The sequence below is a fragment of the Fragaria vesca genome, linkage group LG5, assembly GCF_000184155.1.
Source record: "Fragaria vesca subsp. vesca linkage group LG5, FraVesHawaii_1.0, whole genome shotgun sequence".
Classification (NCBI taxonomy): Eukaryota; Viridiplantae; Streptophyta; class Magnoliopsida; order Rosales; family Rosaceae; genus Fragaria; species Fragaria vesca.
This window is the reverse complement of record NC_020495.1, coordinates 8,030,051-8,056,119: the sequence shown is the minus strand read 5'-3', so window position 1 is coordinate 8,056,119 and position 26,069 is coordinate 8,030,051. Positions and strand designations below refer to the sequence as shown.

General features: G+C 39.3%; 3 protein-coding genes across 3 annotated transcripts; 2 read left to right on the top strand and 1 right to left on the bottom strand.

Moving 5' to 3' along the window:
- The first annotated feature begins 9,659 nt into the window (after nucleotides 1-9,659).
- Nucleotides 9,660-11,267, top strand: LOC101305951 (putative glycosyltransferase 5-like). The gene has a single exon (XM_004301088.1). It carries the CDS (start codon nucleotides 9,660-9,662, stop codon nucleotides 11,028-11,030), a length of 1,371 nt encoding a protein of 456 aa, XP_004301136.1. The 3' UTR covers nucleotides 11,031-11,267.
- A 1,875-nt stretch (nucleotides 11,268-13,142) lies between these two features.
- On the top strand, nucleotides 13,143-14,045 carry LOC101296664. Its single transcript, XM_004299283.1, has 2 exons — nucleotides 13,143-13,618; nucleotides 13,852-14,045. Exons 1-2 carry the CDS (start codon nucleotides 13,232-13,234, stop codon nucleotides 13,939-13,941), a joined length of 477 nt encoding a protein of 158 aa, XP_004299331.1. The 5' UTR covers nucleotides 13,143-13,231; the 3' UTR covers nucleotides 13,942-14,045.
- A 669-nt stretch (nucleotides 14,046-14,714) lies between these two features.
- On the bottom strand, nucleotides 14,715-24,054 carry LOC101305669 (probable receptor-like protein kinase At5g61350-like). The gene is made up of 19 exons (XM_004301087.1): nucleotides 23,788-24,054; nucleotides 23,067-23,168; nucleotides 22,766-22,848; nucleotides 22,541-22,625; nucleotides 22,345-22,431; nucleotides 22,044-22,105; nucleotides 21,726-21,931; nucleotides 21,553-21,613; nucleotides 20,909-21,086; nucleotides 20,691-20,729; nucleotides 20,524-20,585; nucleotides 20,348-20,384; nucleotides 20,060-20,109; nucleotides 19,905-19,974; nucleotides 19,422-19,497; nucleotides 19,099-19,178; nucleotides 18,931-18,999; nucleotides 18,695-18,745; nucleotides 14,715-17,396 (listed from the first exon to the last, which is right to left on the bottom strand). Exons 1-19 carry the CDS (start codon nucleotides 23,863-23,865, stop codon nucleotides 14,715-14,717), a joined length of 4,158 nt encoding a protein of 1,385 aa, XP_004301135.1. The 5' UTR covers nucleotides 23,866-24,054.
- Between the last annotated feature and the right edge of the window lie 2,015 nt (nucleotides 24,055-26,069).

Here is a 26,069-nt window from a genome sequence, read left to right as displayed (position 1 = left end):
TTGTACATAGTATGCTCCAATTGTACGTACAAACTTGCTCCATATCTGTAAAAAAAAATATGGCTTCGATCTGTGTCTTGCTTTTGACCACCAAATCTAGTTAATTTTTTCAAGAGATCGAATATAGTATGGTTCTGATTAAGAAAATTAATTAAGCAGCCTAGCCTCCAGAAACATTATATATTGAAAGGAAGAAAACTGTGATGTGAGACGTCCCTTTCATATACGAGGTCATCATACATGCCTTAACTCTTGTCAATAACTTGGCGTGGATTGGTCTAATGAGTTTGATTTTTCCTCCTTGATTAGTTTGGCTTGCGAAAAGAAGATTGTGGGATCATACGCATGCATTGATTAAGAATCTAAGATACTACAAGCTAGTGATGCAAACAAATACTTGTCCATGTGTGAGAAAGTGAATATTTGATCACCCTCTCAAAGTCATAAGAAGTTAATAGTATAAAATAAAATAACGAAAAATCGTGTCCTCCCTCTATGTTTCATGACTTTCATCGATTAGGGTTTATTCACTGTTGTGGTTCTTTGTATCTAGTGATCTTGTCGGCCATGGCTGTAATTGACAAAATTTGTACGTTGTTGCATGCATGAATTTGCACACACATTCATGGCTTGATTAATTGTGAAAGAAACTTAGCATGAAGTAAAGTTGGAGTGGCATTGATCGAGAATTCCTAGTTGCTGATCGAATGGTGGCCAACAATGCAAATCGATATTTCGTGATGAATAATAGGTCATTATTGAGTTGAGGTCAAATTAAACCCAAAGCAAGTCATTATTGGGATCGAGTTGAATGAGAATAGCTAGCTTGTGTAATTATACAATGATCACAATCTTGCATCATGGAAGCTTAATTAGATTCTTTTTCGATTACTGATCATGGAAGCTGTCACAGAGATAAGAATAAAGAAAATATACACAAACAAATGAAAGCTACAATTGAACAAGTCGTGCGCCCTAGCGCAATCCATGCACTCACGCCTAGCTGACACAAAAAGAAACAAACCTAGCTAAAAGATTAAAGCAAAACAATCCATTCACACGAAGGAGAATGTGTACCTGCATATGCACACCGGAGATAGAGATCGCCGGAGGTGCGTATATTATATATATCGTTGTAGGGTTGCTCAACTGAGAATTATGAATAATAGAACTACTCATTATATAAACAAAATATCAAACATGTTACATTTTATTTCTTTGAAACTCAACAACAAGATTTCCATTTTCGACTCTTAATTCAAGAGAGAGAGACGTAAAACTGGTAAATATGTTAGCTTTCTATTCTATGTTCTTGGAGTTGTCCACTCGTTGAATCTTTGTTTATATCGATTCAAAGTCTCAATTGTCACAAGGGAAACTTACTATTAACCTTGCTTGCGACCGTACGTACGTGGGACGACATTCCAAGTTTCGTACGTACGTCTCCTTATACATTCAGTTATTACAATGTAGGAGGGGTGTCACTGCAAGTGTGTCTAATTAAGAGCGTAATGGCTCTCTCAAATCTTTGAACCCATAATTATCTTATTGACTGATGGTATCTGCCTACCAATGCTAAATACATATGGTTTAGATAGTTAGATCACTATAACACATAACACATAAACGTACAATGGATTCCTATGTACCAACATGCAGTGTTACTGGAATGTAGAAGGGACTGGCGTTGTTGATGCATGTCTTGGAGGATCGAAACGCCAGTTCGTCCAATGCATCCAACGGATGATGCAAGCTTCATCCAATGCATCTTTCATCTCTGCGCGCAGTTCTCTGCTTCCTTTGTTCTGCAATACAAAGATTCACACAACCACCACCATATCTTAATGCACATATATTCTGAGTCTACTACAAACCCTCATAGCCTAGCAATCCAACATGCATGCTTGAATTACCAATAGAAACCAAAATGCATGAATGTGACGCACCAATATATACCAGAAAAATGAAATAAAAATCCAGAGACTTAATTTCACCTCCATCAACAATGAGATGTTTGCACTTTCTAAACAAAAAAAAAAAAAAAAAAAGAAAAAAAAAAGTTGTTTGTACTTTTGTTTTCCATAATATGTATCAAAGTTAAAATAGGGAAGACCCCATTAATTAGCGACGAAATGTTGTAAAAGCTAACAACAAAAGAATATATATTTTCACACCAAATAATCTTGCCAAATTTAGGTTGACTCAGACAAACATAAACCTTGATCCGGAGAGTCTAAATTATCGTGTTACGTCATAAACATGTGAATAGTACGTATGTGATGATTGACCGTTAGGGATTGAGGGACGTCTTTGAGGTGAACATGATCCTTTCTTTAACACCAACACAAAGCATTTGATTCTTCAAAGCAGCCACATCTTACTAATAATCATATAGCTAGATTAAAATCACTAATAAGATGTCGACCCTGATATATGAGCAACGTACACCATTTCATAATTCATACTTCATTAGTTCAGTTTGCAGATACCGGACGCAAATGGCTCTCTCCGATCTCTCTCTCTCTCAAAATTTAGAACCCGTAATTATCTTCTTGACGATGTTGGTATATATACGCCTACCAACGCTGCATGCACGACTTGCTCACAGGCTCACAGCGATCTATCAATAATACGAGCGAGGCAGTTTCAAGCAGGCGTTCGTACTCTGGATATAATGATGTTGGCGATGATGTTGGACTAATTGAGCACTCGAGATATGGAGCTGTGAATCGATTTTGGGCACCAAAATGATGAGTAGCAATTCAAAGTGCGGTAATTGAAAGTGTTTTTCGTTGGGAACAGAACCTCGTGGGTCCCTTGTCAAAGAATATAAACATGCTTGTTGATTTCGCAGACTTGTTGGACGCCAAAGATTAAGCAATGCAAGATTAATATTCAGAGACAATTTCATGTAGGATCAGGATCTAAGTCTTGTCCTTGACTTTAATTATGGACCATAGATTGCATATCCTAAGGCTCATATAACGACACCTCAGCAAATTAGCATTAATAGCTCATGAAAAGCTGTTAAGCACGTTCAAGATAAAGTAACGCTGTGAAGCGAAGTTAATCAATCATCAATTTGGAGCTTTTGGAAAGTGCAGTAGCAGTCACTTGAGGTTCATAGCAATTGAAAAATTGGTTTCCTAAAGTTAGTCAGCACTCATCGGTGAAAGAAAGAAATCAAGAATATACATTTATGAGGATGATGATGATAATCATATAATCAGGAAAATTGTATGGCTTGTTAGCAACATCAACTACCCAGATAAATCATAACATAAGGTATTCAAATCTGGGGTTTGTAGTTGGAATTGGAAGAGACACCAAGTGCGATTATAAGTGGATTCAAAGATTGAGATTAGTTGATGAAGGATTTTAACGTTCTAAAAACAAAATAAACGACGTTAGTCGGTAATATCTTATTAAACGTGCTCTTAATGATAATTTGCTGAGGTGTCGTTGTATGAGCCTTTAGATTTGCAATCTATGGTCCATAATTAAAGTCAAGGACAGCCGAGGACAGATCTTAGCCAAGGAGAGGATCCTGATCCTTTATATCTTGCAAAGAAAACAATTTATTAAAGTACCAGAAAGCGAGATATGCTGGTATTTCTTCAGCCATGCAGGCAAGAAATACACCAAAACCAACACAACAGAAGAAGAAGAAGAAGAAGAAGAAGAAGAAGAAGAAGAAGAAGAAGAAGATCTTATAAAGATGTTTATTTCACGACAGCGCAGCGCAGCTAGAGCGTTAGGCCGCCATGAGCGGCCCAAGTCCTCAAATCTGAGGTTTCTTCTTGAGATTCAGGCGGCGCGTTGGAATCTCCAAGATCTTCTGGGTGAGGAGAAACACCATGTATGAACCGGATGAGGTCGATGCGGTAGCTTGTACCCTTAACCACGTTCATCTCCGGCCAGAAATAGATACGGTCGCCAGATTTGGCTTCTCTTTGTTGGATGAAGGATTTCCAAACTCTTGGCCGGAAAGTTGGTTTCCGAGACGTCCGGCCATTTCTTTCAGACAAGATGAACCGATAACTGTCACCAAAATCGTCTAAAACCCTGATTTCACTGCCATTTGCCCTAGGCATCAACGTAGCCATCCCTTTGGTGACTACAAGTCGGTCATTCACATCTGATGCCGTCAGCTGCTTACAAAAGACGTCGGCACGGCCTCTCCTCAGGTGTTGGTACTCGATGTTTACAGGCACTGTAGAAAAAAGTTCCAGCAAGGTATAGATGATCGACATATATATCGAGGCCAAAATCACTAATAATGAACAAGAACTAACAAGTAATTAAAGACAGCAAAGTGAAATCCATTCCTTACCTGTAGAGGACGGACCTGCTTCTTGATCAGTCCTCATGAGTTCAGAGGTATAGAGATCAGAGAAGAGAGAGAGGGAATGAGACATCTAATGCAGTAAGCACAGCGAGACTCAGAGGCTGTACGTGGTGAATGGAAAGGAGGGAGTGAGAGAAAGAGGGAGCCAGAGTATGGATTATATAGATGTTATGGACGTGAAAGTGATAATAAAATTGAGGGAACATATATCATGCAGGTCCGCTCACCTGCGGGACGAGTTTTACAGGACAAAAAGGGATGAACACTTCTCAGCCGTCAGATCTTAGATGAAACGTTCTAATTTAGATGACATATAAAAGTCTTCTGTAAGTTGTCACTGTCACTAATTTCAAACTCCGCTTTAGACCCCTTAATAGGCTTTGTTTTTCTCTAAGATAGACTGAATTGATGGTTCTTTATTTCTCCTAGTGTAGACCACTTCAAGAGGAAATGAGAATCCCTCTCTAGATGTTCTTTGCTTCAGTCGTGTTTCTCGCTTATCTAACTCTATTTTTTTGCATGAGAATTATAAATGTGGGACTTAAAAACTACTTGTCAATGTTGCATGCAGGGTTGTGATGGATCAATCCTTTTGGACAATAACAAGAACATAGTCACCGATCGAGAAGAGGTGTAAATCAAACCGAATCTGAATTCAATCCGGGGGCTTGAAGGAGTGTCCAAGCACTGTCTCTTGTGCTGACATTGTGATTCTAGCTGCTAGAGACTCCACTGTTCTAGTAAGTGATGCTAACTAGCTACAAATATGGCTTAACTAATTGGCCTAAATTCACAACCTGATCACGAAAATGTTACATTTAATTTGCAGGCTGGAAGACCACACTGAGGCGTCCCACTGAGACGTCATTGCAGGCTCGAACAATGACATCCCTGCTCCAAAGTCCAAACCATTCTCACCAATTTCAAACAACACATTCCAGAGGCCAAAAGCTTAACATTGTTGATCTATCTTTTTGCACCTGTCTGGTCATATCTTTGACTGTTGAGAATCTTAGTTTGGACAAAAGTAATTATCAATATATGAACAATAAAGGCGGCTTTACTAGCTCTATCTGGTCTATCACATTCACATTTACTCGTACTTGAATTTATATATATAACACACAAATCCATCTTACAAGTTACAAGTAATAAGGTAGACAATAATACTATCTCAAAATTATACATGTATATATATTACTCTCTTCCCATTAACTTGTCAAAGATTTGATAAAACAAAACGAAAACTTATCAAGAGATCGTGAATCACAACCCAGATCGACGTCTTCCATTAAAGATCAACAAACCAAAACTTCTTTGTTAACAGAAGTATATATAGAACCATTAGCTAGATCGATTCTGCGCGCTAGCTGTCCTTTCAAGTTTCAATTACTTTGGACATGGTGCAATCATTTCAAATTAAAATTAGCAAACTAGCACTAAACTATATCAACTATTTGTCCTCATCAAATTAGCACTAAACTATCCTTTTCTGTGTCAGCTCATAGAATTACGTCTAATTCATCATCGAATCACGTGGCAAGAGTCGAGGAGGTGGAGCAGGTGAAGCATGCACCATTCTAATTCTTTCCCGTAACAACATGCATCAGCAGTAGGTAATAACAATATCGATCAAGCTTGGAAATGGAGTAAGGAAAAATCAGAAAATGAAAAAGTAAGCTATCTAGGTTAATAACGAAGATGGCTAATCCTCACAGCTCATCTCCATGCCAGGATGGTCGTGCTCGCGTTCGATCATCAGTTGCTATAGGAGTACTTGGTCTTAGCAACATAGCTTAATTCCTCGATCGTTTGTTAAATTGTCGTAGTCACGAAAGCCCTTGTACAATACGATAATATATATGGGAAACTTTCTCTACCAACAGTACTTTTGGGTTCAGAAATATGGACATATAGCTAGCTAGCTAGCTAAGAGCCTAAGACAACGTACACACGGAAGCTTCTAAAAAGAAGACTCAAGTTCGATCAGGAGTCAATTGTTCCAACTAAGCTATGGAAAAATTGCTCTTTTTGATCGATATATGGCACTACTGTATTGTACGTAACAGGTAGCTAGCTAGGTTATATTCTTCAAACAGTTTAAGTTTCGCCAGCTTCCATTCAAATTCAATCAACAAATTCCAGTTAGTTAATACTTCTAACTCTTATCAACAATCAGGATTAATTTGTACGTTTTTGATTATTAATGTACATTCTCCTTTCATTTGGTAAATGACTCATTTGATTTGCCGTTATAAAAATTATATCGGATCATCGATCCAATGCGCCCGATCGACCATTACATCTCTGCTGTTTTCATGCTTAATTTGCTCTGAAATACAAAAATTCGCACAACCGCCACACCTAGCTAAGTCTTAAAGCACGAATTCTGAGTCTGTTACAAACCCTCGTTGCTATCAATACAACATGCTTGAGCTGAATGCGTCGTACCAATCTTATCCCAGAAAAATGAAATAGAAATTCAGAACTATACAAGTCACTTTCGTTTGAGAGATTGGCGGAGCTAGAGCTTCCAGTAATGGGCTAATGGTTCTTGTACCCGTCAAACATATACATCGATCACTTGTCGTTCCAACTCATAATTCAACTAACTATAAGCATTACCAATAATATACATATATAGAGACGATCAGTGTTAGTTAATGCATGTTTAGGAAAGAAATTAGTCGTTTGTCTATTGGATATTCTGGCTTTGCAATCTCCTAAAAGAAATACACAATACCACAAATAAGGACCTTACTCTCCCTTACAATGAGGATTTTTGAATGAATGATTAGATGATATACACATTGAAATTTAAAAATATCAATTAAAGTTTAAAATACTATGGAGCCCTTCTAGTGAGGATTCTTAAGTTGAGGACTAGTTGAGGACTTTTCGGTTTATGATTTAAAAAACCCATTTTTCGATCACATTTTAACATCTCATCCGTTCAGTTTTTAGGTTTATGTGAGTAGATTATTTCTACAAATTTTCAACCAAATTGGTGTTCGTTAAGATAACAAACTAGATCAAATTAATGGATGAACCAAATCTGTCAAATATGAACCGTTCAAGTTCATAATTGATAAATCACACTTATGAATGCCTTAACAATTTTCAATATAACTGAAAATTTGGAGAAATGATCTACTCATAAATACCTATAAACTAAACGGTCAAGATGTTGATATAAGATCGAAATGTGGGATAAACCGAAAAGTCCTCAACAAGTCCTCAACTTAAGGGTCCTCATTAGAATGACTTCCTAAAATACTAATGTCTCACTTAATCCTTATTATATGGTTCTTATTAGACCCTATAAAACATATATAAAAAACAAAATCTCAATAAAATCTCATTCTCAACCAAAGTCTTTAAAATCGATTATATCAGCGATATACGATATTTGTTTTAATTTCGCCGCCAATTTAAAAATTTAAGACAAAACTGAAAGCGCGATTAGGGCGGAACCAACCTTGGATGTCCAAGGGGTTGGCATATACACCTTAACCAACTCCCCTATGCCAAAACTTGCTATCATATGTACATTGCTTATTATATACATTCTATTCATAAGTTTCATACATTTCGCTCCGCCCTAGCACTGCAACAAACACAATTGCAAAAGGAAAATTACCAAAAGAATCTAAATGAGCAAACAACCACCGGATTGATGTAGGCATGGATTTTTTCTTTTGTTGAGAAATGGAATCATCAAGAACAGAGGAAGCAACAACAACAACAAAAGAGAGAGAGAAAAATGGAAATAGAAGAATCAAACAAGAAGAGGACAGGCAGTAAAAACATAACACATGCATGGGGATGAGGACAGGCTTTTTAACTTGATCTTGTGGGTCCCTCTGAGATCAAAACTACCTGGAGGCACATCTCACTGATCTGTGATCCCGATCCCCACCTTAACACACACAAAAGAAGAAGAAAAAAAAAATAGTGCACAGAATTCTGGAAGATGGTTTTACCTCACGCGCGTTTTTGTAGATTAGAGCTACGCCGCCTTCACACGACGGTGGAACTACCGCGTACGACTGAGAAGCTTCGGAGGAATTTGGAAGTTACACATCAACTGACCAAAGCCGGCCAGCCAGTGTCAATGCAATACTATCAAATTATATTTATAATAATTTGGTTAAGGAAATTATTTCAAATTAACGTAATGTGTTTCAATATGAATAGGTGAATCAGTGAATGTGTTGATGAAATTTTTATATGTTAAAAAAAATAATTACCTTAAGTTTCTTAGGAAGTGACATTCAGTGGTATTAAACTATCACTGTCCCTATCACATTACAGTGTGCCCTAGTTAGTGCTGCTATAGAGGATGAGAAGTACTTTATAAGCTTAATTTGATAATGTGACATCAAGTTGATCTGTCTAGAACTAAACAGTAGTTCCTTCAACCTGAAGTTCACATATGCATGATTTTGGTACATAGGCTAGTAGGTTCATGGTGTATTAATTTTTTAATTTTTTTAGGTTTAGTCACTGTGACATTAGTTTAAAATCAATTTACTTTTAATTATTTACAATGAAACTTTTGATTTCTCAATAGCTGTGTATAAAACGAAGACATCAACCAACATTGAGTCTTGCTTCATTTGATCTGGTATTGCCCATGTCGACTGGCGGCTATTGAAGTATATGAAGACGACGAAACCCAATTTTCATGTCGCTAGCTTCATCAAATCAAGTGGCGGAGGATGGAGCTTCGACTCTTGTCCCCTTACCAATCGTCCTTCAACGTGAATTGTATTAATAATCATAAGATATTGTTACTTTTGAAATTGAAAAGGCGAAAGAGGAAATGGATTCAACTCCAAGGACAAGAAAATAGCAATTAAAAGCATTAATCTTTCCATAAAAGGAAATGACAACTATTTATCCGCAAATGCAATGGAAAGTTAAGCATCCAAACTTTTCATACTTCAAAAATTAACTCCAGATTTGACCATAAAACTACTTTAGGGTAAACACATATTCTCGGGCCGGAATCATTCCAAATCACCAGATCCAACCCCATCTGGGCCAATTTTAAGAAAATTCAGACAACAAAGAAAATAAGAAAATGAAAAATACCAAAAGAAAAAAGGAAAATTAGGGGAAATAAGAAAGCATAAACCCCCCACGACAGTCGGTGTTGGACACATGTCTTAAGCACTCTCTCATTTTCTTCTTAATCTCCACACCAAACTCCCAGCTCCCTCCTCCGCCATGCCCACCGCCATCTCCGCCCTCTCTCTCTAGCCTCATAATCTCTCTCTCTTCAGCTCAAGTCTTCAGCTTTTAAGAAATGGGCCAGGACGGTTTCATATCGGCCCAGAAGCGCACCTCCAGCGGCCTCCCCACCACCGCCGCCGCCGCCGCCGGCCGAGCATCCCGCCCGGCCCTCCCGCGCGGCCGCCAGATCCAGAAGACCTTCAACAACATCAAAATCACCATCCTCTGCGGCTTCGTCACCATCCTCGTCCTACGTGGCACCATCGGCGTCGGCAACCTCGGAACCTCCGACGCCGACGCCGTCAACCAGAACTTAATCGAAGAGACCAACCGGATCCTCGCCGAGATCCGCTCCGACGCCGACCCCAACGACCCGGACGAGTTCCTCAACGGCACTCAGATCACCTCTAACCCCAACGTGACCTACACGCTCGGCCCCAAGATCGGAAACTGGGACTCCGAGCGAGCCCAATGGCTTCAGTCCAACCCGGAGTTTCCGAACTTGGTGAACGGTAAGCCTCGGGTTCTGTTGGTTACCGGGTCGCCGCCTAAGCCCTGTGATAACCCGATTGGGGATCATTATCTGTTGAAGGCTATAAAGAACAAGATTGATTATTGTAGGCTTCATGGGATTGAGATTGTTTATAATTTAGCTCATTTAGATATGGAGCTGGCCGGGTATTGGGCCAAGTTGCCTCTAATTAGGAAGCTGATGCTTTCGCACCCCGAGGTGGAGTGGATTTGGTGGATGGATAGTGATGCAATGTTTACTGATATGGTGTTTGAGATCCCGTTGGCCAAGTATGACGAGCATAATCTTGTGATTCATGGGTATCCGGATTTGTTGTTTGATCAGAAGTCTTGGATTGCTTTGAATACGGGGAGTTTCTTGTTTAGGAATTGCCAGTGGTCTTTGGATTTGCTGGATGCTTGGGCTCCGATGGGGCCTAAGGGGCCGATTAGGGAGGAGGCCGGGAAGGTTTTGACGGCCAATTTGAAGGGGAGGCCGGCGTTTGAGGCGGATGATCAGTCTGCATTGATATATTTGTTGCTGTCGCAGAAGGATCTGTGGATGGAGAAGGTTTTCGTGGAGAATTCGTACTACTTGCATGGATATTGGGCTGGATTGGTGGATCGGTATGAGGAGATGATAGAGAAGTATCATCCGGGATTGGGGGATGAGAGGTGGCCGTTTGTGACACATTTTGTGGGTTGCAAGCCTTGTGGGAGTTATGGGGATTATCCGGTGGAGAGGTGCTTGAGCAGCATGGAGAGGGCTTTTAATTTTGCTGATAACCAGGTGCTTAAGCTTTACGGGTTTAGGCACAGGGGCTTGTTGAGCCCTAAGATCAAGAGGATCAGGAATGAGTCGGCCACTCCTTTGGAGGCTGTCGACAAGTTTGATATTCGGCGGCATCCAGTGCAGGGTGGATCGCACAGCTAGTGAGTAAGACATCTTCAGTGTGTGATAAATTGATAGGTAATGATGTAACACATCAGTTAAAACAGATTTACATTTGATAACAGTTCATCTTTACTTGTATTTGTTTGTTCTGTTGTCCCTCCACCTTGTTTTGAACTTCCAAGAACAATAGAGTAGAATTCTTTCACAGTCTTGAAATCATCATTGTATCGTGTTCAAGTAATCCTTAAAGGAATTTTATTTTTTGATTTCAGCATACTTTCTTAAGTTTTCCTTGTCTTTTCTACTGTGGAGCTGAAAAAGTTAGCATCATATGATGCTCCACTTATTCTTAGTCTCTTGAAAGCTTTATTCATAAAATTTCTGCAAATATGCAAACTTTAGGTGTAGGGTTCATTGACTGGGGCATGTCGGTAGTACTTATAAGAGAAGTGACATTTATTATATCCTGCAGGAAGTAACTAGGAAGTTTGGTATTCAGAAAGTTGCTAACTTCCTTTTTGAGTTATTGCATTGGAAAATGACCTTTTCTGCATCCTGGATACTAACAAGCAATGCTTTGTGTGGAGGATATTTCAGTATTGCCTGCAAGAGTGCTTAAGTTATCAACAAGCTGTACGAAATTGTTTAGACTATCTAATTCAAGCTTTTGAGATCCCATTAGAGCAAACTATGCTTAGTGGCTTAGTGGCATCCACATCCTTATTCACAAGTGCATCTTATTTTGAAATAATTACTGAAGTCACATTTTCTGTATGATGATACTTATGTTTCCTGCTTCATCAAGTCATATCTCACTCCTTGCTTTTCAGAGTCTTCAGGGTTTCACTCCTTTTCTTTTTCCGCATATAGTTGTGATGCTTTGAGTAACAAGTTTGGGCAACTGTTTGGTAGGACAAGCTTGTCCAGCCGACTCTCTGTACATTTACATTCTTGAATATATCTAAAAGCATCAGTTACTGAATCATCTTATTCCTGCTACTCGAGCATTGCATCCTGTTACGATATCTGTTTTAGATTACATGTACCAATTTGAAGCAAAGTCAGACCAGTCTAATGCTAATATCTGGTTAAGAAGAAGCTGTCAACCTGTGAAAATGCAGTGAAGATAGATATTTGTTTTGATTAAAAAGTTGTTTGATTAGTTAAGTAGTATCTTTGTCAATATGAAAGGGCTTCAAGTAACTCCTCATCAGTCAGTGGATGTTGCAAATCCTAATGACGATTTGCAGCATCTAGCTGTTACTAGCTGTTTCCATTAGATGAAGGGAAAGTCTTTAATCTGAGCTACTGATTGTGTCATTGTCGGGTATTAAAATTGCCCTTGGTGATAGTAGGGTAAGAAGTCCTGCTAGCCAGGCCACTTTTTTTCTCTTCATTTTTCACTATTTTACTTAATTTTTTTATTTTCTTAGGTTTGCAAATAAATCCCAAATACCAACTTTACCTTCTCCCTCCAGGAATAGGGAGGGTCCCTATAGAGGGATAGAAGAAGAAATGATGCTGTATATTATGGGGAAGAATCAGAATCGAAAGAAACGATGCTGTATAACACCTTTTACTAACTGATGGCTTGTCTATCAAACCATCAAATCTAATTATTGTAAAATGGAAATAGTAATTCATTATTGGAACTAGTAATTCTGGTTAGCATGTCACATCGCTGTTGTCAATGTTGTTCATGTGTTTCCCAGTACAGCCAATTTGATTCATGGTCTTAAATGAGAACAAAATACCTAAGGATCAAACATGAATGACAAAATAAGTTAAACTAGGCAAACAAATCAAGCAAATTTGCCAAGGAAACAAAAACAATGCAATTTTTCGTAAATATTGTTATGCATAAAACGAATTCGTAATGTTCATATCCTAAGTCAGCTGGTTCGAAATTGACCATAAACCTTTCGTACATGAATATGAATGTTCCTTTCCTTTTCCGAAAGGTGTAACGATTTTTATTTTTTTAATTATATACGCATAAGAAAAAAACGTCAAGTTCATATGATTGTGACTAAGATGTGATCAGAGTCGTTAATACCCGCCCCCATAGTAGTTGATAAACATGTGTTTTACCAGCAAGACCCAGATTTAAACACCAAAAATTCATCACAAAATTTTCAGAGAGTAAAAAAATGGATGGCGGCCAATTCGAATTCGATCCAGACGGCTCAGAATTCAAACGCTGGCAGAAAATCTCCAACACCAAATCCAGAGAATGGTCAATGGTAGCCATCAGAGACTCCACCTCCTCCGTTTTCCCTCCAATAAACCACGAAAACCTCCACCTCCCAACCTCCCCATCACTCTCGTCTTCTTCCTCCTCCTCTCTCTCCTCGTTTTCTCCGTCCGATTCCGACGAATCGGGCCCGGTTTCGCCGACGAAGGTCAATACCCAGGTCGGGAAATGCAGTGAATTGAGAAGCTGGGTGGGTCTTGGAGTTGGGTTGCTGCGTTCTAGAATTTTGGGGATTGGAGGGTTGGTTAAACGTTGGGGCTTTTCTTCTGGGTATGTTGTGGCGGTGGTGTTTATGGTGTGGTCGTTTTACTTGCGAGTGAAGCAGAGGCGGTATCGGAGGCGTTGCGAGTTGGTGATCAAGGAGAAAGATGAGGTAAATTGTTGCACCCCAAGTGTTTGATGAGTTGCCTCGGTCGGTTTTTTTGTTATGCATTTGGTTTATATGGTGAAGAATCTACTGCATTGTGTTAGATTGGTTCTATGACTTCTATCTGGTGTGAGAGATTTAGCTTTTACAGTCTTATCCGTTTCGCTATCGATTTGAAAGGCTTTAGTCTCCTTTTGTATGCTGTCGCTTTATTTAGTTTTGATTTTTGTCATGTGCAGAAGATTAGTAAGCTGCTGAACCAAATCGCGCAATTGAACGAAGTGCTGGTAGCTCGGCATAGAGTTCTGGCTTCCAAACTGGCTAATTGAGTGAAGACATGTAGTGTTTTTAACTGCTGGATTGGTCGATTAGGATGATCAGTTTGATAGCAGAGCTGAAAATATTGGGAGGTTGCAGACGCTACAATGGATGCCTGCGCGCAAATTGTTCACAACAGAACTGACTGCAAGTGGAATCCGATTCTCCAATCAGTTCTGTGGATTGCAACATCGATTATAATGGAACCGCATGCACCGGTGTGAACTCTGCAAACTATTGGATGGAGAAACAGGGATACAAGGAATCATCGAGGTAGAAGATTTGACGCTCAAGCTGTCTAGTTTGGTACATGAATGGAGAGACGTAAGACGTGCAATGATGTTCATGATATATGCCAGTCAGAGTCTTAGTGGTTAGCTTGTATTTCAGTTCATGGTTTCATGTCCAGTATATTATCTAGCATTGATTCAAATATAGTTTAGTAAAGTCTAGCTATGATTATTGCTATATGGTGCAGGAAATTTGTTCATTGTTTGATATTCTAGTTTCTGTTATCATGTGAAGACTTTTCTGAACTGCTTCAGTGCCTCATGATATATACAGAAATATGGTACATTATAAAAAGTACAAAAACACAAGATAATGCTATCGAAAACTCAATCCGAAGGGTTATAAGAAACCAAGAGGTGGATCTATCTACAAGCTAATTTCAAAGCTGGGGGAACACAAACATTAAATGACTCAATCACACTACTCCAGCAGAGAGCATAGAACTTCAAACCCCAGAAAATAGAAAAAGTAGTGAATCTGGGATAGTGCCTGGTTACCTCCCCTGCACATTCATTTGAGAAAACAAAGGATTACCAGCTGTGACTACAGAATCCTCGCTCACTGCACTACCAACCGCAGAGCCATCCTTTGTGTTTGTCTCATCTTTTTCGCTTGCTTTATCCAAAGAAATGAGACTCGAAGTATTGTCTTCCTGAGCATCAATCTGTGAGGCTGTCTCTTGAAGCTGCAAAGCATACTCCAAGTTCCACAGCACATCTCCCATGCTAGGCCTATCGACACCATACTCCGCAAGGCATTTCTCTGCAGCTTCTACATACTTCTTCAGCGAACCTGCGTTGATTGAGCTTGCGATTTTAGGGTCTACAATCTTCTCTATCATGCCTTTCCTATGCCACTGCATTGTCCACTCGGCCAAACTCACCTGCTCTCTTGGCAGAGTGGGGCATATAACAGGCCTTGCACATAATGCCTCGAAAAGAACCACACCGAAAGAGTAGACATCGGATTTCTCAGTAAGCTGCTGCCTTCTGAAGTACTCAGGATCAAGATAACCAAAACTTCCCTTCACAGCTGTGCTGACATGCGTTTGTTCCAACGATGGAGCAGCTTTCGACAGTCCGAAATCAGCGACTTTCGCAACAAAATTCTCATCCAGGAGGATATTCGTCGTCTTGACATCACGATGGATGATGCCTTGTGCTGCACCAGTATGCAGATAATGCAAGCCGCGAGCAGCGCCAATGCAAACCTCGAGCCTTTGCTTCCACGACAATGAAAGCAGGTTCGAGCCATAGAGGTGGTCTCGAAGGGGTCCATTAGACATGTACTCGTACACCAGTATCATCTCATTATTCTCATCACAAAATCCAATCAGTGAAACAAGGTGGCGATGTCTTAGCTTGGAGAGCATGTCCATTTCTGTTCTGAACTCATTAATGCCTTGCTCAGAGTTGGGGTTCCCTCGTTTGACAGCAAGCTTAGTACCATCTTCCAACACCCCAAGGTACACTTTCCCGAACCCCCCAACTCCGATCACCTCCTTCTCATCCCAATTCTGAGTTGCAGCTTGTAACTCAGCGAAAGTGAAAGACCTGCCGTAGTAAATGGAAGAGAGATAAGTTGAGTAGCCACTCTTGCTCTTGCGTGAGCCGAAAACGCTGCTTGATCGTCTAGAAGAACCCTTGCATGACTTGGAGAACAATCTAGAGTTACCAGAATGTAAAGGGAGCAACCATGATGAGAAGCTGTCTTTCTTTTCCCAACCTTGAGGTCTCCTTTTCCACCTTATATAGACCGCGCCAAGTAAGAACATTGCCGTCACTCCCATTCCCAATCCCACACCCGCTGCTATCTTCAATGTCTTTGATGATTTCACCGGACCCTTGTATTTCCCATCAACGGCGAAAAATCCATCCAAGCTTTCTGCTATATTGCTCAGTTTCAAGACCTCTACTCCATTAAGCAGTCCATCATGAGTCCCGGACTGAGTAGTGCCAGGACCAATCTGAATGTGGATGGTGTTGTTTAAGATGGAGACCGCCGTGGAATTGAGCAAAAAGTCTTTGTAAAAAGCAGTGGCTAGCCCGCCGGTGAGTGAAGAGAGATCAAGGTTGGAGACAGCCACCATGCCATTGATGTACACATTGAAGTACAAGTTATTAAGGGTTTTGCTCAGTATGTCACAGAAATGTAACCTGATCAAGTAGGAAAAGTCCTCCTCAACACTCAGCTTCCAACTGAGGTTGAAATTCTGGTTGTTTGTTAAAGAATCCTGCATGTGTTGAGCAGTTGCGTAGATCCAATTCGGCGCAATCAACGAGTTAGCTCCACTGTTGGGATACTTGACGATATTCGGAGCCACTGAGACGTTTTGAGATCCCTGTGGAAATGCATTGTATGCAGTATCTGGCTCCCAAGTCCTTTGCAAAGTGTCATTTTGAGGTGTTATCAATGGCCCTCCAACGTTTAGCCGGTACCGGATTTGGAAAGCAAAGTCTTGCAAGCCGTTGAAGTCGTTGGATATGGGAAGAGTGGTGGCAGAGTCATTGAAGATAGCGTCAGGAGCAGAGACAACCTCAATGGCATTGACAAAAGCAATGGACTTCTTCTTTGGTTTGAAATGGAGGGAGAATCTGGTGTCAGAGACATTGAAAAGGTATTCTTTGAACACCAATGTGGCTTTATCCGAGGCAGAGAAGTCGTGCAAGAGAACATACTTGTCTGTCTGCACCGAGAAAACTGCGTCGGAAAGGTTGTATGTCTGATGCGGGAGAGGATAGAAGTAGAGGCGAATCCAATGGCGGCCGGGCTGGTTAATGTGGAATGTGTACAAGGAATCCTCGGAGAAGATCCTCGCCGTTTGAAACAGAACTTTTGAATCAGGTGGAACAGATGAAGAGACATTGGCATTGATGGAGTCAGCTGAAGCCTTAATGTCCTCATTTGTGGACAAGAGGTCAGCTGTTTCGCGGTCCGATTTGAACGTCCTGCCATCAGGGAGCTTGGCTTCTTGGGGAGCGCCACAGTCGATGAGGAAATTATCAGAAGGAGTGAATGTCAACGTACCAGAATTTGAATGTGAATGGCCTTTGGCTGAGACAATGTGCATGAGATTGGTGAAGAATGTGAACAGGAAGAGAAGGAAAAGAAGGGAGAAGGGGGAGAGTTGTGGAGGAACATGTGATGATGCCCCATTTGTCACTCTCCCCATTATCTACACAATGAGGTTAGTCTCGAGGCGGCGTCTATGGCAGAGGTGGAGGTGGTGGAGCATTGATGATCATGGCAAAGGAATTGGTAACTATGATCAAGAATGCTGGCGGTTTAGCTCAGATAAGGGGATTGTGGAGGTTGTGGAGGAGAAACTGAACGTGGGTTTTGGAGGATTTTTGTTATAAAAATGGTTGAGATAGAGGAGGAAGAAGATGGAGATCTAGGTTGTTGGAAGCAAGCAGAGCCAAAACGTGCAGAGATGAATGTCCCATTGTTTTGTTAGTTCGAGTTTTTGATAGAATTGGTAAAACAAACAGAGAGAAGTTGAGAGTACAGCGATGTATGCGTTGAACCTTACAAGCTACTAAATACATCATCTTATTTGTGATAATGATCTAATCTTGTGTTAAGTAAGACGTTATTTTGGACACAAACACTACATGTGAAAATTATGAGTATGCCGTTTTGAAGTAGAGCTAACCCTCTGCCCCAAAATACGTTGCTTTCTAGTTTCTATAATATTGTTTATCGCTACGAAATTGTTATAACAATAAAGATGGATATACTATTTTCTCTTTTTGTTATGAAGATGATCAATCAAATTTGTAGTCATGCCAATCTACTTAACACACTCAAAAATTGTGTCAAATCATGTCATGACCATTTCACCATTGCCAAAGCATGATTTTTAGAATCTGTTCTAACTTCTAATTGACGTGACCCCATATTATCGAAATAATTTTCAAGGGATTGACATATAATTTTCATTTTTATTTATATATTAAGTATTGTAGCATATCCTATGCAAAAACGAAAGTATATAGCATATAGGGCTGCATATATAAAATTTGTCTTATCAATCATAAGAACAATGTTGCAAGCACATAAGGGAAGTGCCAGGGGGAGATGGGCGGCTTCTGACCCAAAAGAGTATATATATTAAAAGATGCAGGCCAATGTAGGTTGGGATCCTCCAAAGAGTCAACTCTTGAACTAGAAGGTCAAACACTTAACACTTTCATTCCACTCTAGATATTCGACTGACTAATATAGTGAGAAGATGATGCAGGGGATTTGCTGGTCAAAATATTGGATTTTATTTCTATTATTTTGTATGGGACTATGGGTCTAATCCTGAAAAGTTACAACAAAGAACAGGGATCCACCAACATTTGGTGGATCAAAGAATGTTGAATTTTGGAGTATACAATTTGTTTGTATGAGAAGTATACATTCTACAATATATTCAATAACAGAAATGAAGAACTGACCCTGATATTACAGCTTCTCTCATTGCACTTGACAACCTTGCTCTTCTGCTCTGAGATATATTAGTCCCCGTTGTATTCTCTGCAAAGCCAAAAATGGATACAAAACATTTCAGTATATGTAAACCAAGAGTAGATATTACTAGTTGTTCATATGCCATGAACAACCAAGTTGCTCCTCTTTTGGAGGTCTGTTCTTCATATGCCATGGAATAAATTCAATGCGGCACTGGCATAGATGAGATCTCAAAATAGTGCAATTTCTACCTCTTTTGTATCTCTCAAGCGTAAGAGATCCAATCTTTCGTGAGGACGTCGGTTTGAAAGGGAAGCCAGCTGCATCGGACATAACTGTTAATAGCTTGATCTTGTATTGATAGTTTGATACAATTGTTACACATAAGTAGAAAAGTAAATACATAAATAACATTTTACCCAGAAGCTGAAGCGCTCAGGATCTTGAACTGATGGCATCATTGCTTCTACACTGAGAAGTTTCTCAAGTCGTCTTCGATCTGTAAAGGGTACATAGGGATACACATCATAAGAATATGAACATTAATTATTCTTATGTACACTGGCATTACAGAGTAACCTTAAAGATAGTTCTATTGTCATAATTAAATAAGATATGGTGAGCATTTCCTCCCCAGTTTTTCAGGCAGGAGTTTATTGTATATATAATGAGAAACAACATTATCCCATAAGGTTTGACTCTAGTAACAATTAATCTCCCATCACTGGATTTTACACTATACCTCGACTTGCAGCTCTTTTACCCCGTCCTATCCATAAACGAGCATATTCTGCTGCGTTATTTGTCAGTTCCTGCAACTGTACGGGATATAGAAGTGAGAGCACAGAGGTATAACCAGAATGATGAATGCTACAATTAAATTTAATGCATTAGCTAAATAGTGTTTAAGCAAGACTAATACTCGACCTAATTTGTATTAAATCTCTTCATTTTGAGAATCACAACCAGATAGGGTACATGAAATATAAGATGCCTTATCCATCACCATGTCATATATTGCTAAATGTAATTGAAAGTCCACAACTTGGCATCTAGTGAGTAAGTATAAAATAATGTATCACAAAAAAAATCAAAGCAGGAGATCATATTCAACACAAGCTTCTCACACTAGAAAAATAATAATAATAATAATAATAATAATAATAAAGACAAATCGATCGTACAGAGAAAATCAATATGTGAAGCAAAACCATCATAAACTTACTTCTGTTCTCTCTCTAGATCCTTCCGGTGGACATATGTCCTGTACCCATTCAATCTCTGCAACTCGGTACCTGAAATTATATTACAAAGATGAGATATTGAACGAGAGCAGTAACTACACAAGTGAATAGCTAGACAAATCATAAGACAACTCACCCATCTTGGTCCCAAGATCGAATTATGCGAAACCTTCGGCGACTTTCAATCTGTGAAAAGATACACACATACACCATTCAATATGACAAACATCGTGACTTCAGCAAAAATATGTGCTAACCTAAAAATATAGGTATCTTAGAGAAGCATTTCTTTTATTTGGAAGTTCGGCTACATTGCAACACCAAAAAGAGAAGAATAATGGTTCATGAAATAAGTGGGCAAAGTAGAAAGTTTTAGCCATTCACAATGCATGAAAAATTTGAGCAAAAAGCAATCGTATCAAACCTCTAAATAGAAACGCCCATCTGGAAGTGGTTCACACCTACACACAGATAACCATTATAATCAATTTTTTGTTTTTTAAAAATTAAAAAAATAAATATATATTTTTTTATACCGAGTTTGCAGATGACATTTACATGATAAAAGAATTGAGGAAAGAAGCAGGATGAAAGACCTACTCAGTAATTTCCACCTCACAAGCATAATCAGCTATGGAACCTGTTGCAGAATCGATTATGACCTAGACCATTAGATAAGCCTCAATCAGTGGAAGTTTCAATTTGGTCAACCTTGATACACCTTAAAAGTTAAAAGGGAAAGAAAAGGACCAGTAACAATAATCTACCATTCCCATCCGACGGTTGCCTTCCATTATCCTCCTCACCTGTCATTGAAGTATCAAATATTAAACAGAAGAACCTATGGGAGTTCCAAATGTAACAAGCAGGTACATAGTATGCTGCTAAATGAGCTTATAAGCATAGATCTGCTGCCAAATGAAGTATTTATTGAATTATTTTGTAGAAACCATGTGTGAATATTAGAAACTTTTAACCAGCTTACCATAAGTCTATATCGAGGCTCAAAAATATGTAGTGGAAACTTCTGAAAAGGAAGGACAACATCCATTACAAAGAGCGGCATCAAATCAACACCAAAGTTTGTCATCGTGTCATTCTCTGCCTTCCTTTCAGCAAACTCCTCTGGGAAGTTCTTTTGTATAATGTCATTAAGAGTGACACTGGTAAAAGTAAATAGAAATAGAGTACAGATTATACACTAGTAGAAAGCATAACAATATTAATAAATCTGAAAGGCTTTATCATTAATTAGATAAGAACAAGCAGCAAAAGTTTTCATACTAAGAAACCTTAAGCCTAGCATTGTTTGCATGGTGAACAGGACAGCAATTTATACAATTCACTAAATTGATTGCCTAAATACAAATTTACAGGTAAGAAATTTCACATTGGTTAAAGCTTTTATGTGACAGAGGGTAGAACCACAGATCTCAATTATTATATATTTTATTTTCCAAATACCAGCTTCATTGTATAGTGTATACTCAGGGATTGCTGCCTAGATGTGCAGAGACATGCTTGATTATAAATAGCATAGGCAGGGAAAAAACAATAAAGCAAAGCTTCTGTTGCTAAATGAGTGAATACAAGCATCTCATTCAATTAATATCACATGAGCCAAATTACCTGATCGCACATGTTCTAGGACTAAAGAATAGAACGGTTCGGCATAATGGACATTTGTTACCTAAGATCAGTATCACAGATCAAGGAACAAATGAGTGAAGGAAGGATATGTGTGTGTATGTGTGTGTGTGGCAGGCACAATTGAAATTACTGAATAATAGCAAAACACTCACCTCGATCCATCGACTGAAATAGGCACGATCGACAAAAAGAATGTCCACAAGGGGTTGTCACAGGTTCATAGAGTAACTTGAAACATAATGTACAATCAAAATCATCACTCCGTTCTGCTTTTCTTTCTGGTTGGCTATGGCTCGTCTTCCCCGTCAGGCGAACTTGTAGTCTCTCCAAATTCTGAAGAGCCGTCCGAAGAGGATTGCTACAGAATAACACATAAAGGACAACAGAAACTCAGAAACAGCATAAGATATAGCCGGTGGGTATTTAGTTTTTGTTTAATAATCAACAAAATGGATACAGTTATGTATTACCTAAAAGGGTCGACCTGAAGACCACATAATATAACATCCCGGGCCATTTCATATTTTTCCAGCTGCAAATTCAAATCAAGGTTAGCTTTAATATGATGGACAACCAATCCCTAGAAATCTATTATAGGGCGGACATACACCCATTTAAAAAATAAAATTAAATAAAAAATTGATGATTTTAACTGATTATAAAAATAAGCATAATAAAGTACACTCGAGGAGGATCAATTCACAACCACTTGTGTAATCGAATAGCCCCTTCTACTAAAATAAGAAGAACGAGTAAGCAACACTCCCTTACCAAACTTAGAGCTTCAGCCTTCAACATGTATGGTTTTGCTGAATTACTTCGGACGTTGAGTAGCTTCTCAACATCCTTTAAAGCAAGCTGAAAAAATATTTTAACTTTCTTAGAATGTTTTTTTAAAGGGTATATAGTTGAAACTTGAAAATGATTGTTTGTCGTAATACATAAACAATGAACCATTAAGACATACTTCAGCATGTGTTGTGGGATCCAATCCAGTCCGTGCTTTATATTCAGAAGCCGATGCGGGTATGCGTTTAAGGAATTTACTGATCCTGTTAGAGATGGGTTTACAGTAGTGTAACAATAACTAGGTAAGAAGTCATGCATGCAGAAGGTGCTTAATAAATCACACCTGGGAACTAATGATACGAAAGTTTGCTTAAACATAAAAAGGCGATTGAAAAAAACTAACCTGATATAGGCAGCAGTTCGGTTGCCAAGAATAACAGGGTCACATGGTTTAATGTTATTGGCTCTTGAGTAGCAATTAATTGCCTGATGAAAGTAACTTGATTGATCAGTAGAGGAAAAACAAGAGTTCATAGTCAACATAATTACTTATACAAAGTGGTGCATCATAGAGTATATAATAACCATGTAAATCACTTAAAAGAAAGCCGCTCGAGTTTAGCTCTCCATCCCTGGAAGAACTATTAAACAAATCAAGTAACAAAATTTATAATATATACTGGATCAAATGGTCAAATTCCCACCTCCTCAAATCGTTTCTCTCGAAAAGCCTGGTTTCCCTTCTGCACTAGATCAAATACATGACTAAATATATCCCAGGGCAGCGCCGGTTCTGCTTCATTAGCCTGCATATCAAACAGCGCCTCACCCTTCAGACTCCCTCTCACAGTCTTACATTCTCAGCACAAAACTAAATTCACAATTCAAGCAAATTACATATGAAAAGCACACCAATCCACAGTTCTGATTCCCAGCTCAACAGCTCAAAAACCATAACTTTCCACAATCAAAATCAACACCTCATTTTCAACTTGAACTCATCAAATGCTCCATTTTCCAGGGAATAATAATTCATTTTCTCTTAAGACTACCCTTTCGAAATTACTACCTAAACTCCAGCTGGCATAGAGTTAAATTACAAGCAAAAGCAAACAAACAAACAAACCAAAGCTCAAATCTTTAACTTGCTTTCCACCTAAACTCTTCCCAGCAACCCAACACTCCACACAAACCTCCAAATGAAACAAACAAAACTAAAACCAATTCATGAACAAACCTCCTACTCCTTCCTCACAAGAAAATGCCGCGAAAAAGCTTCAATTTCTCCACCTAAATTTCCTCAGTACAACCTCCCCTAGTTTTCTACGCTCCAAAAATACCACTAAATTTCCTCCTCATTTCTTCGCATTAACAACAAAAAAATATTAATACGCACAGTTAGAGGTAGAGGATAAGAGTCGTCACCGAAATGTAGTCTTCCACGTCATCAGGGCCGTCGCTGACGAACCCCGCCGTCGACGACGGCTCCGCCTCCGCAGACATCAGCAGCTCAACAAGAATCGAAGTGGAAACCGAATCCAAACTTGAAAAAGCTCAAGTCTTTGAAGAGTGTGAGACTGAAAGCTTCAAGCTTTGAAGCGATTAATAGAAGAGATGAAGAAGAAGGAAATGGGCTGCTGAGATTAGAGTCATCGTGTTCGTCCCTCTGCCCCTTCTTCTGTTACACGGACCACATTTCACTACGTCTCCCCCGCCCTTTATTCTCTCTTCTCAGATCCCCTGCGCCGCAGCCTCACCTGGTCCTCGTTGACGTTGACCTATCGCGCACGTGGCGTCATCTCATTGGGAAGTTCAGTATTCCCCCTATCCTGTTTTCCAAGCACGTTTGGGAAAAGACCTCCTTTATCTTCCTAATTTTTTAATAACAAAGAGAGATTATGATCTTTTATCTTACGAAGAAAAAACAGAGAATTGCGTTGCGATTTATAAGTTGTGCGATCGACCGACGGCTTTAGCATTGTGAGATTTTGCTAGAGATGGAAATGAGTTGGAGACAGAGAGTGTGAGGGAGTATATAAGTATTTCTTGTGCCGTCGTGTTGATGCCGTTGGTGGGGGATTAATGGAATCGGCAACCGTCTAAGGGCACCAAAACTCAATCACATACTTCCACTAGTGTTTAGTCCAAGCTTTGATATTTTAGTGTATCTTATGTGATTGTGCGTGACACAAGATATAATATAAGTTGAAAAAAAAATGGGTCAACAACTTGAAATTCAAAAGGGCCTACGGCAATGTTTTTGGCTAGGAGTGACTTGGTTTTATGTGGACAAACATATAGGGGGTGTGCTACATTGGAATTTGGCCACGTTGACTTGGTTACATCCACATTATTGTATATAAGGTATAGTTTGAATTGGTTTTATTTGATTCTATGGTTTTTGGTGGCCATAATGTTGTGCTAAGTGAGAGATGCATCGGCCAGAGTAATCACACTTTGTCTTAGTTGGTGCCATTTGGGAAGTTTTGAAGTCAACTAACTTTGGTTTAATAAACAAAAGCATAGTCTAATTATTCTTGTTATGTTTCCTTAATCGTTAGTACTATGTTACGGCTAGTCCAGCTTAGCAAGTCAAAACGAATAGCAAAGTAAAAGTAAGTATTTTGGTTGACTGATGTGAAGGTGAAAAAGTCAAAATGGTTTAGAGGATATTGGTTTGTCCTTATCGTTTTGGAAGGTACGAGCTTTGTCTACATCGCTTGTCGATTGTTCTCCATACCTTCATTAAGAAATCATGATATGTTTTGTGCTATATAGATCAGCTTCGGATATGTTTGTTTGATTTAGCGAGACAGTACTAGTACATAGATTTCAAATAAAATGTTAAGAGACAATACCAGTGTTCAATTATAATGAAATATCAAAAACGCGCATATGCATAGGCAATAATGATTGGTTGGGCGTACGGCCACGTAGCGCGCTTGTCCATCTAAGAATCTCTCACGGTAAGATACTCAAATTCGTGTTTATACTAAGTTGCATTAGTTTTCAAGTACGTCCATGCGATGTGTTGACAACTTAAGTCCCTAAGTTCTCCAGACCTCTGTTTATATCTCACCACATAATTCATAGTGAAACACGACTTGGTGGTGAAAGAGATGGGTAGGACTGGATCCAAAGATCAGTGACACAAGTCTGACTCAACTTTCTTGACAACTAGAAGAACAAGCTTGAATTTGAGAAGTAGTGGCAGTTGAAGAGCATCTTGACGATCAACGTTGTAATGTGGATTGGAGGGTTTGTAGTCATCACTATGGAACGAACGCAAGTGTACATGTAGAAGCCGGTGCCGACGGTGGCTTGTTGAGAAGCAAGTGTGGCGCCTGGTTGAAAGCAAAGTGAAGCTGCGAAGACAAGTGATGGAAGTTGGTCGGGTTTCAGCATGTGTTATGGTATGTCTGTTTTTCAGCACTAAGACATAAATAAAAAGTCAGACGTATGGCTTTTGTTAGGGGTGGGCATAAAATCTCATAATCTCGAACCCGTCTCGGGCCAGTCTTGAAATTTGCCGGGACGGGACGGGATTTAAATCTCAAAATGTTGGGCCCGTCTCGTCTCGTCTCGTTCCGTCCCGTCTCCTCCCGTTCCGTCCCATCTTATCCTTATACAACGGGACGGGACATGAGACAAATAATTCAAGTCTTGTTTAGGTCCGTCTCGTTCCGACTATTTTAATGATTGATTTT